The 12,146-nt window shown below is 43.7% G+C and overlaps 1 protein-coding gene across 1 annotated transcript in view; it reads right to left on the bottom strand.

Annotated features, from left to right (window-relative positions):
* The window catches only part of USP9X (ubiquitin specific peptidase 9 X-linked), a 255,793-nt gene that overhangs the window by 207,246 nt on the left and 36,401 nt on the right, over positions 1-12,146 (bottom strand). The window contains exon 2 of the mRNA XM_067545137.1: positions 7,138-7,391. Coding sequence (XP_067401238.1) covers positions 7,138-7,233 — 96 coding nt within the window. The 5' untranslated portion in view covers positions 7,234-7,391. The remainder of the gene's footprint in view (positions 1-7,137; positions 7,392-12,146) is intronic.

Genomic DNA, 12,146 nt, shown 5'->3' with positions numbered 1-12,146 from the left:
CTATAGGGCCACGTCTATACTGACGGCGGCAAATTCGCCGCCGCCAGATCAATCTTTCTGAATCAATTGAGCGGTCAATGTAGACCCACTCAATCAATCAGGAAATCGACTCTGGTAAACCACCCCCTCAAGTAGCGTAGCGCTGCTGCACAGCGCAGTGTAGACAGTGCACAGAAGGGAAGCAGAGCAGTCGATGTGAGTTACGCAAGCTACTCTGCGTAGTTTGCGTAACTCCCGTCGACTGCCGCCGAATCTCCAGTTAAGTGTAGACCAGGTTAGGTGTGTGCACGCCTCCATGCATGGTTACCCGGAACTTTTTTCCCCTTAGCAGATCCCTGGAGCCCTGCGCACATGCCGTGGTATATGAAGCGCTGCTGGCCCTACACCCCCTCAGTCCCTTCTTTCTGCCAACTCCGGCAGCGGGGACAGGGGGTGGGTTGTGGAATGGACATGACCAACACATCTCGAAGAACATCAGTTACTGGTAAGTAACCTTGTTTTCTTCTTGGAGTGCTTGCTCATGTCCATTCCACTCTAGGTGACTAACAAGCAATACCTTTGGAGATGGGTAGGAGTTACCGGTGAGCTGCCCTCAACATCGCTCTGCCGAATCCCGCATCCTCCCTCGACTGCTGGATGATGGCATAGTGGGACGTGAAGGTATGCACTGAAGACCAAGTGGCAGTTTTGCAGATATCCTGCAGGGGCACTCTCTCCAGGAAGGCTGTAGATGAGGCTTGAGCTCTGGTTGAGTGTGCTGTGATGGTTCCCGGAAGCAGCACCTTCACCTGCTCATAGCAGCACTTGATGCATGACGTAATCCACAAGGAGATGCGCTGGGTGGCGACAGGTGAGCCTTTCATCCAGTCGGCCACTGTGACGAAGAGCTGCGTCGATTTCCGGAACGGCTTTGTATGCTCGATGTAGAAGGCCAGGGCTCATCTCACATCCAGCGAATGCCATCTCCTTCCCTCCTCCGTACCATGAGGTTTGGGAAAAAACATGGGGAGAAAAATATCTTGGTTACAATGAAATTGGGAAACCACCTTGGGTAGGAAGGTCAGATGCGGCCTCAGCTGGACCTTGTCCTTATAGAAGAACTAATCTTGGAGACCCTCTTGGCTGAGGTAATGGCCACCTGGAAGGCTACCTTCCATGAAAGCAGGAGCAGAGAACATGAAGCCATGGGTTTGAAGGGGGGCCCCCATGAGTCTCAAGAGACCAGGTTGAGAGGCACCGGGTCACGGACCTGCAGATACAACCTCTCCACCGCCTTGAGGAACCTGACCGACATGGGATGAGAGAATAGCGATCTCCCCTCTAGCGGCTGATGGAAAGCTGAAATGGCCGCCAGGTGAACCTTCAACAAGGCCAGTGCCAGACCCTGGAGCTTTAGCTGGAGCAGGTACTCCAGGATCTCCTGTATAGGCGAGAGACTGGGTGGAATAGCCCGGGACTCCGCCCAACAGGTAAACCGCCTCCACTTAGCCCGATACACAACCTGTGTGGAAGGTTTCCTGCTGCCGAGCAGGACTTGCTGGACCTGCACCAAGCAGGCTCTCTCCCCCTCCGTCAGTCACAGAGCCTCCAGACTGTGAGGTGCAGGGAGCCCAGGTCCGGGAGCAACAGGCGATCATGGTCCTGGGATAGAAGGTCGTGCTGCCTCAGGAGCTCCAAGTGTGGGGTGATCGAAAGGTCCAGCAGCATGCTGAACCAGTGCTGTCTCGGCAAGGCCGGAGCAATTAGTATAACGTTCACCCTGTCCCTCTTTATTTTCAGCAGGACTTGGGGTACGAGCACAATGGGCAGGAACGCATACATGAGGGCCCCCGTCTAGTCAATGAGGAACACATTGGAAATCGACCCGGTCTCGCGACCCTGGAGCGAGCAGAACCTTGGACACTTCATGTTCCAGGCTGATGTAAATAAGTCCAGTTGGGGAGCGCCCCACTTCTGGAAGATCATAGCCATCACCTCTGGGTGCAACAACCAGTCGTGGCGGGGTAGAAACGACCTGCTGAGGTGATCAGCCTCATCATTCCTCACTCCCGGGAGGTGGAAATCGTTCCTGACGGCAAAGTCCCACAGACAGATAGCTTTCTCGCAGAGGGCCGAGGAGCATGCTCCCCCTGCCTGTTTCTGTAAAACATGGCTGCTGTGTTGTCCATCAGCACCTGCACCATTCTGCTTGTCAAGAATCGGAGGAACACCTGGCACGCTAGGCGAATGGCCCTCAGCTCCTTCATGCTGATGTGCAGGAGCCTCTCCTCCCTCAACCAGAGCCCGAGTGCCTAGATTGGCACTGATGTGGGCTCCCCATCCTACGTCCGACGCATTGGAAATTAGGGTGACCGACGGGACCAGTTCCCTGAATGGGACACCCTTCATCACCGCCCTGGGAGTCCCCCAACCCGTCTTAGCCTCACTAAACTGGTGGCGAACTGTGACCCCCTCCAGTCCAATGGGTGTCTGCTCGGCACATATACCGAGGTCAACCATGCCTGAAGTGGTCTGAGCCTCAGGCGAGCTAGTCTTACTACGTACGTGTAGGCCGCCATGTGGCCTAACAGCTATAGGCAGTGCCTGGCTGTTGTCGTGGGGCATCGGTGCAGCTGGGAGATGATAGAGACCATCACCTCGAAACATGGCTGAGGCAGGAAGGCTCTGGCTTGGGAGGCGTCCAGGGTGGCCCCAATAAATTCTATGCATTGCACTGGGGTTAGTGTGGACTTCTGCTCGTTTATGAACAGTCCCAGCCTGCTGCACATGGAGCAAGTGAGGGTCACGCTCTTCTGCACTTGGGACTTGGACCTGCCCCTGATCAGCCAATCGTCTAGGTAAGGAAAAATTTGCACACCCTTTCACCTCAGGTGGGCAGCCACTTGGTGAACACCCTTGGAGCCGAAGATAGGCCAAAGGGTAGGGCTGTAAACTGGTATTGGGAGCCAGCCACCGTGAAACAGAGAAACACCTGTGGCTGGGGAGGATAGACACATGGAAGTATGTGTCCTTGAGGTCGAGGGCAGCATACCAGTCTCCTGGATCCAGGGAAGGGATTATGGAGGCTAGGAAGACCATGTGAAACCTGAGTCATTTCACATATTTCTTTAGACGACGCAGGCCTAATATGGGTCTCAGACCCCCCTCATCTTGGGGATGAGGAACTACCTCGAATGGAACCCCTTCCCCTCCCCTTTCTGCCTTGAGGAACCATTTCCATTGCTCCCAAGTTGAGGAGGGTGTCCACCTCCTGCAAGAGGAGTTGCTCGTGAAAGGGGTCCCGGAAGAGGGATGGAGGGAGAGGGTTGGGGGGGGAGGGGAGGGAAAGAGGTAAACTGTATGCCATAGCCCCCAGAGACTATTCCAAGGACCCAACAGTCCGACGTAATCTTTGCCCATTCAGGATAGAAGGGCCTTAACCTATTCAGGAAAGGGCGGGGCAGATCCAGAAGAGCAGTAGGGGCACCACCCTTGGGCACACCATCAAAATTGTCTCCTCTGGTTGCCCGACCTCCTTGGTGATCGAGATCGGTGCCGCACCAAACTCTGCGGTGCCGAGCCTGACTCCGGCGACGGGTTCTGCATCGGGGACTGCATGGTGCAGGGTCTTCGTATGGCGACCGGGTTCTGCACCGCCTCGGTGCAGGTGAACTCCTCGGTGCCAGGGATCTGGAACGGGAGCTGTCCAAGCACCTCCTAGCAGACCTCAAACGGTGCTGCCTCCAGTGCCAGGGATCGACATTAGCGCAGAGAGGGAGACTCCGCATCCTGTGCCAGAACAGGTTGGCTCAACGACGCCAACCTGGAGCGGCTGCTGGGGGAGCGGCTCTGCTCTACCCCCGGAGACGGTCCAGCAGGAGATCTTCCTCCCCGTACCATAAATCTCCACCACCATTAAGGGGGACCCAACACTGGTTTCCCCCGTGACATCAGCCCCTTTTCCCTCGGCAGGGATCGTGGAGGGTGTGGGGGGGGTCGCTGAGCAGGAGGGCCTTCTCGCAGGGGGGTACATGGCTTGAATCCCGGCAACCGGGGCATAGCTCGCTACTGTAAGTCCCCACAGGGACTTGCCTTATCTCTAACTACTCTTTTAACAACTACTTAACTAACTAAAACTAACTTAGAATAACAAACAAGTCCAAACAAGGGGAATAGTACTTGCTGAGAGCAAGGCTAGTTCCAGCAACCGTCACAGGTGGAAAGAAGGAACTGAGGGGGCGTAGGGCCAGCAGCACCTCATATACCACGGCAAGTGCGCAGGACTCCAGGGGGGCGCCAGAGCCAGACCTACGGGATCTGCTAAGGGGAAAAAGTCCCGAGTAACCGTGCATGGAGGCATGCACACACCTATAGTGGAATGGACATGAGCAAGAACTTGAAGAATATAAGAAGTAGAAGAATAATGCTTTCTTTCCTATGTAATTTAATTCCAACTTGGATCATTGAGACTATAAAATTTGTAAGATCTATTTTTTGTTTTTTAAAACGTATTGCTAATTTTTTGCATTTCATTGAGCGTTGACAAACAGTGGAATAATTTCACTCTGATTTTCATGCACTAGAACAATACTACAATGTCTGGGTTGCGAATACTTCAGGGATGTTTTGATTCCAATAAAACTATTCTCATTTACAGTTATGTTAACAGTTCTATTTGTTTAGAAAAATTCATTACATAAAAATCTAAGTGTTCTGAGCATAAACTATCTGAATGTCACATTAATTCTAAATCCCCTTTTACTACATACCTTACTTAGAATCTTACCCATGTTAAATTTTCCTTCAATTCCCTTCAGCATTTGGCATGGTGAAATTTGCATACCAAAGTCAGACTATGTCTTAACTTCAGTTCTGACACAAGGTGACAGATTTTAGTTTACAGTGCTTTCCAATCACTTAACCAACTGCACAGGAAGCACTCCTCACTATTCCTGAATTTTAGACCCTGATTTATCTCCTCCGTCAGTTCTCATTTTTACTATTTAAATTCCCACCAGAAATATGGAATCATGAAATTGCAGGTTCAACAAATATATCTTTGCTAAAGAAAAATTATGTATCATTTAAATTTCTGTGCTATTTTTATTCCCCACAATTGGATTTTAAAAGTCTAAAGTATGTTCAGTAGTAAAAGTTTGTCTATTCAGTTGCTCCAAGTTGCAGGTGACCGTATCTACAGGTGACAAGATAATTCAAACTCTATGCAATCGTTGGTCACTATCGTGAGAATACCATCAAGGATACCAATTATGAAGGTGATTTTTTAGCTGGATTTCTCTTCATTAATAACACTTCATATTCACAGCTGTTTTGTAGTCAGACATGTTTTAGTCACAATTGACATGGGTGATTCAAACCAAATTAGGAGCGAATCTCTTGCCTTGTCTACTCTAGACTCTTTTCTTAAAATTTTCTACCATTCCTACTACCAGTGCAATTCTATTGGCAAATGCAATGGTGGGGAAAATACTAAGAAAAAAAATCTGAGACAGACACATCTGCACTTATTACGAATACCTGAATCACTGAAGATCTATTTTTCCCTACATTATTCATTATTAAAGGAACATTTTCAACTTAATTTGGAGCAAAATTTAATGTTTACAAAAAAGCTTTAATGCAACACTAACAGATTTTTCCACACTGTTTTTAAAGATTCCAATGAAAAGTTTTGAAATGTGTTAAAGTTTGTTTGAAACTCTGAAAAGGGGAGAGTCAGCTCAATGATCCTCATTACTCTGAGGAAGGTATTTTTCAGGTAAACAAGGAACAATTTTTTTCTGTTCTCCTTTATCTTATGATCAACAGGTCTTGCTGACAATGGGGATATTTATAGCAGTGTACATTCAGGGAGGGCAGAATTACATTAACCTATATACTGGACTTAACCCAATTCTCTGATATGAGAGGACTACAGCATGAAGCCCTCTCCTACCATAGGTAAGTCTGGCAGATCTCTGGACCTTCAGCTTTAAAGCTTGTATAGAAGGTGTGAACTGCCAAGCAGCTACTTTAAAGATTTCTTGATACTGGGCATATCATTTTTCTGTTCAGGAAGCAGCCACGGCCCTGAAAAAGTGAGACTTAATATTAACTCTTCGAACAATGCTTTTCAACTTAGAATCTGGAAATGGACCATTCTGATATAGTATACTTGGAAGCTTTCATCTCTTTTAAGATGACAAGTAAGTTAACAAAATGGTGGCTGAATTTACAGAATAGCTTAATGAAATGAACATAAATAGATCCAGGGTATGCGAGAGTTTTTCTTATGGACAGTTTCTGGAAGCAAGACAGGAAAACTATTACCTGTGACCTACGAAAGATTAAGCTGATCTCCAGAATAAAATTTAAGACACTCCTATGTGCTACTTTACCCAAACAGAAGGTATAGCACTGCTATTCTATGAAGAGGGACCCCAATTCTGAAACTATTCCGGTAGATATATCAGCCATTAAGGCAGAGGTCCCCAACTGTGGGGCATGCCCCGCACAGGGCAGCACAGAGGAATGTTCAGGGAGAGGGTGCAGCAGGCCCCGGGCCAGCCCCCATGGGGGCAAAGAGGGAGCACCACCCTGCCCTGAGCTTTGCTCCAGCCCCACTCCCCAGCCACGGCCCCCAGCCACCACAGCCCCAGCTCCAGCCGTGGGGGCAAGGAGGGTGCAGGGTAAAAAGTTTGGGGACCACTGCATGAAGACATGAATTTTAGTGAATGAAAAGAAATATATATCTTCCTCTGGGATGGGAGGAGATTAAAGTATTTCAGAGTGCTGAATATCAAGCTGACATCATATAAAGTAGCTTTATGAATCTGACATAGATGAATCAGAGATATGTCTCTGAAGAAGTATCTGACATTCTGGTAAGCAGACTTCTTTCCCAAAGAAAAGACATTTGAAAGGGCAGCACCTTCAACAGTACATGGTCTCCTATCACCATACTGAAGCATTTGTTCAGTAGTGACTCACCAATCATCTTCCAAGGCAGTCCAAACTAGGCCTGACCCTGCTTCAATAAGATATAAAATCATACCCTAAGGAGATTTTGCAAGAATTACCTGGAAATGTAATTATTTTATGTTAAAGGACTACTTATTGTCTTTCTAGACAGTTTTACTAACAGTGTTAGCATCATACCTGATTCTGTTGGAGGGGAGGCTGGGACTGTCCATCAGGAGCCTGGCCCTGGCTATCATTCCCTCCTACTGGAGAGCCACGGGTCGTGGCTGTCATACTCGACACAGGGCAGATCTTTGCAATTTTGTCTGCTTATGTAGTTGTCGTGAGAGAAGAAATTATAGTCCGCTTAATAAAGTTGAAGTACCAGCATATGTCTGCCTTAAAAAGCTCCAACTCAAGAACAAGCCATCTTGCAGAGACCATTGCATAACCTGAAAAATAAAAATATTAGAATTAATACATATAACATTTTAAATCCACATCCAAGAGGAAACAAAAATATCAAGTCAAATACAATTTTAATGAAGTAAGCTTACTCTTATTTCATATAGCGTAATATCCCTTGCCAGTGAGTATAACTGAACATTTACTCATTCTTGACAGAAAGCAACATTTCTAGTAGTCTATGACTACTGTAAAGCTATATGTAAAGCTACATGAGGATTAACATCAATACTATTCAGAAACTCATCTGTCCAGAACAGCTGCCTACCTTTTAAGCAGCAGTGTAACATGGGGGGAGGGGGTGTGAGTATCCTGAATCAATGCTCCAGAATCTATGCTGGCTGTTGTCAGATTTCCAGGTGGAATTAAAGGTGGTGGTTTTAATATATAGTGCCAAAAAAGCTTAGGATATTGTTACTTGAGATTGTCTCTCTTTAAGACACTGCCAATTCAGATCAGCAGAGGCCCTGATGGTGAAATTAGTTCTCTTATTATACACACATGGGGGCTGCTGACAGGATGCTCTTTCTCAAACCCCATTTACTGCTATTCTCTTCCTCCACCTTTGATCTGCCAAAGTTGAGCTTTGTTAACCTTCCAGGCATACTACAAAGCCCACCATTTCCCCTACCTTGTTATTTGATGTGGGGGTGGGACAGAGGGGGGGAGTGTATTTACTTGGTGGTCTTGCAGTAATATTGCAACAACAGTTAAAATACTACTGTAAAATTTTAACTTTGTGTTGAGAAATTTATGAAAAGTGCCTACAGTTCAAAAGAGACTACACTTAACTGTAAATAAGAATCTTATCAATCCCAGCAGTATGGAGCATTGTGTAACCATACAAGACAAAAAACAAAAACAATATATTTTTGTAAGACACCTAGTATACTTCTGGCTGCTATATAAACAAACAAACAATGCACAGGATGACTATGAGCAAACAGCGATAGAACTTGGGAATGTCTGTTGATCCTAACAAGCCCCTGGTTCAAGCAGAAAGAACCCCATATTAATTTTCATAGAGTAATTTAAAATGTGCAATAACTACTAGATATTCTTAACTACCTTATTAGCTAGTGTGCCACTCTGATTACATCTTCAAAAATCACTCTCATCATTGCAATAGTCTCCTTGCTCCCAGACTCTAAAAAAAAGTCTTAATACACTACACTTCATGTGCAAATTTGCTAGCCCAATTACCTATACAATCTAAATACTTTTAATTCTGAATATGTTGTTCTTCATTTGCTGACTCCAATTTTAATAGCACCTACAAACTTTGCGATATTTCTTCTCAATATTCGCACCCTCAAAATTTGCATTTTGAACAGAGCTGAACTTATTCCAGAGGTATACACAACTGTAAGCTATTCCAGACCTGAAATGTTATGCTGCTTTGTAGTATTTTATTAACAAGGTTCTCAAGTCTAAAGAAACACTGCTTAGTTTGAATTTTCTTTGAAAATGAATGTTTTTTTAAAATTCCATTTCCTGAGAGGACTTACTATTTAAATAGTGCTCTATTTTTAAGTTTCTTTTCTCATTTTTGTAAGGATTTAGCTGCTCCCTTGCTGATGTTTAGAAAGATCTTTGGATAGGGATCAGAGTGTCAACAAAACTGTCATTTACAGTATATTTTACATTGCCTAGCACAATGAGACTTCAAACCTGGTTTAGGCTTCTAGGTTGCACTACAACAGAATGTTAAAAACAATAAAAATCATATTCAGGCGATACCTCTTCCTATTATCCTCTGTGCACATACAACTCCCTACTAACAATTTAGTTTCAGTTTTGCTGTTGTTCTTGCTAGTAAACACTCTCTTGCAGGGCCTGGGGAAGGAGGAGTTCATATGCATGCTACAGAGGAAAATAGGACAGTGATATCATTTAAGTAAGAGAGAAGAAATGCAACTAACCATAAAAACAGGTAAGTGACTATCTACAAAGTCCTGCAAGTGCAGAGTAAACAAAATTTAAAAAATCCCCTCAATTGCTCAGTTACAGCCATCTTAAATGTTACTTTTAACACCAGTAGATACAAAACTTTCAGAAGAATATGTGATTTTCAGCCAGCTTGTAGGTGCCCTTTAAAGACCCATTATATCTCCTACTCCATGATTCCTCACCTTAGCCATTAATCTTTTAGCAGAATTCTGTCAAATAGTATTGAGCACCAATATATTAAACTTCACTAAATTTCCCTGATCTTTCATATAAGCAATGTTTTCAAGGACCTCCAGGGTAGTTCACCATGACTGCCCATGTGAGATTATTTTATGTTTATTCCTAAACTGCTCGTAAGAGCACTCTCCCACCATCTCCCTTAAAATAAAGTTCAAAGGGCTCCTACAAATTGCAGTTTACAAGTTGGCCGTTTTCTTGCTCACCTGTTGATCAGTTTTCCAAATCACCTAAATCCTTCTGAAGAACTTTTAAAAGTGTTCATTACAGGTTTACCAATTTCCCTGCCCACTTCCTTTTCATGAAAGAATATTATCCGAATCTGGGGTTTGAGCTGCTTTAATTATGTCTAACCATTTCCGTAAACTCTATACTGCCTGGGTCCTTGCTTGTGGTCCTACACTAATTGTCTTTGATTTAAGAAAAGCAAATCATCACCCACTTCCTATGTAAAAATGGACACAGAAGTAACTTCAACTATACTGTTACTTTTAACAAAACTCTCCACATCTCCAGTCAGTGGTCCAATATTTTTTATTTACCTATTCCAAATATGCAGATATGTAGCAAGAGTATTTTTGTTACTGATTTTCTGTAATTTGGTGCTTATATATATATATTTTTTTTTACTTATGCTTGTTTTTTCTAACTGCAAATAATCTTTGTTTCTGCAATTTTACTGTTTCATACTGTCCTTTACGTTTGTGATTAGCCATATCAGTCATTCATCTATTATGTAGCAGCAAAAAGTTAACCGTATCCCAACAACTGTTGTTTTAAAATTATTTCCAGCTTTCTACTATTGATTACCTAGATGTTCTGTTGAATTCCAGCCATCTTAACTCACTTCATATGCACTCATTCTGAATTTTTATTGTTAAAGCTTACTAAAGGGATTGATTTGGGCCAGCTGGATAGTTTTCAAAATCTGAACCAGGTGGAAACTGATGCAGGGATGGCTCCCTGAATCTGCAAATAGCCTGAAATAGCTGAGGACTGAACTGCAATGGAGATTCCATGGAAGAATTTATTAAGTCTATGTTGTTGCTAAGTTATTTTGCTCTTGGGTTCTGTTTACTAGTATATTTATACTGAAAGATTGTCAAATGTATTCAAAGCTCTGAATGGGCGCTCATATTGTAGAATACTAAAAAGAGAAATATTCACCTCTACAGCATGTTAACTGAAGTCTAATATTAATCATTTAAATATAAATATTTCACTGTTGATCAAAACACATAGCAAAGAAGTATGAACATATTATGAAAAGAGTATGCACAAATTATAAATAGCAGAGCTAGTCAGGAATTTGTCAATTAAATGTTTTTGCGGCAGAAAATGATGATTCATCTAAACCAAAGCTTTTGGTAGAAATGTATCAGTTTCAGGGAGAAAGAGACCACCTCAGAATACCCAATGCTCCAGGGGTTAGGGCACAACCCCAGGATGTGGAAAACCTAGGTTCAAGTCCCTGAGCTACCTGATTCAGACCAGAGACTTGAGCCTGGGCCTCCAACATCCCAGGCGAGTGCTCTAATCACTGGGCTAGAGAGTCTGTCAGTGACTCTGGCTCAATGAGTACTATTTATACAAAGTGGAACAGCTTAAACAGGTGAGAGAAAAAAGACAGAGATGGAGACGACAGTTCAAGAGACTTGAATTAGTGTCTCACAAATACCCACAAGCTATCAGTTATTCTGAGGTTTGGGGGGAGGGGAGGTCACTTTTTCACAAAGAATTTCACTAGGCTCAGTTTTCTTCTACATTGGAATGGAAATAACTGTCGGAAATTTTATTTTTCGCAAAACAAATGTTTTCCAGACAGCCCTAATTATGAGTGGAGTCCCACTCTGGCATATTGTTTTGGTATGACAAGTAGGTAAAACTTTGTGGACAGCTCTTAGGAGAGTACTATTTTAACTTTTCTAATTGCACCAGATTTACAGACCACACCAGATAGTGTATGTAGTATCCAAAACACTATACCAAAAATAGGTCCCTCAGCTGAGTCAAGGGACAGCACCTTTTTCTTTCCAGCTGGAAGACAGGAAATAGAGCTACACTATCCTCACACTCTGCTTCTGGCTATTGGAAAGGAATGGACCTTCACTATCTTTCCTCTCCTTAGCCTTCTAACCCTAACAGAACCACTGGGTGATGTTTAAATTCAACATAACCTTGATTACCTGAATAATGGCATGCTAGGACGATGATTTTCTGAACAAAATTACATGAGTTTTCAATTTAATAGATGCTAGAGACAATCCTTTTACAGATGGTTTTGGATAAACTGAGTTGTATGAGAAAAAAGGGCATTTATTTTAGTTTATGTGATCCATACATAAAGTAGAACATTTTAATGCATTTAAGGTTAAGGAAAGAGTGGTTTTTTTGTTTTTTTAAAAATATTGTGGATTTCTTGAGCATCTTCCATATAAGATTCTCAGGCCTGGTTTATACTTAAAAATTTTGGTCAATGTAACTGTCGTTCAGGGACAGGAAAAAAACCACACCCTTGAGAGACTTAGTTATGCCAACCTAACCCCCACTATAAA

Source organism: Emydura macquarii, unplaced genomic scaffold (assembly GCF_026122565.2).
Source record: "Emydura macquarii macquarii isolate MOO-44397 ecotype Brisbane River unplaced genomic scaffold, CSIRO-AGI_Emac_v2 contig_1043, whole genome shotgun sequence".
Lineage (NCBI taxonomy): Eukaryota > Metazoa > Chordata > Testudines > Chelidae > Emydura > Emydura macquarii.
Note: the sequence above shows the minus strand (reverse complement) of the source record. Positions and strands in the feature narration are given on the sequence as shown.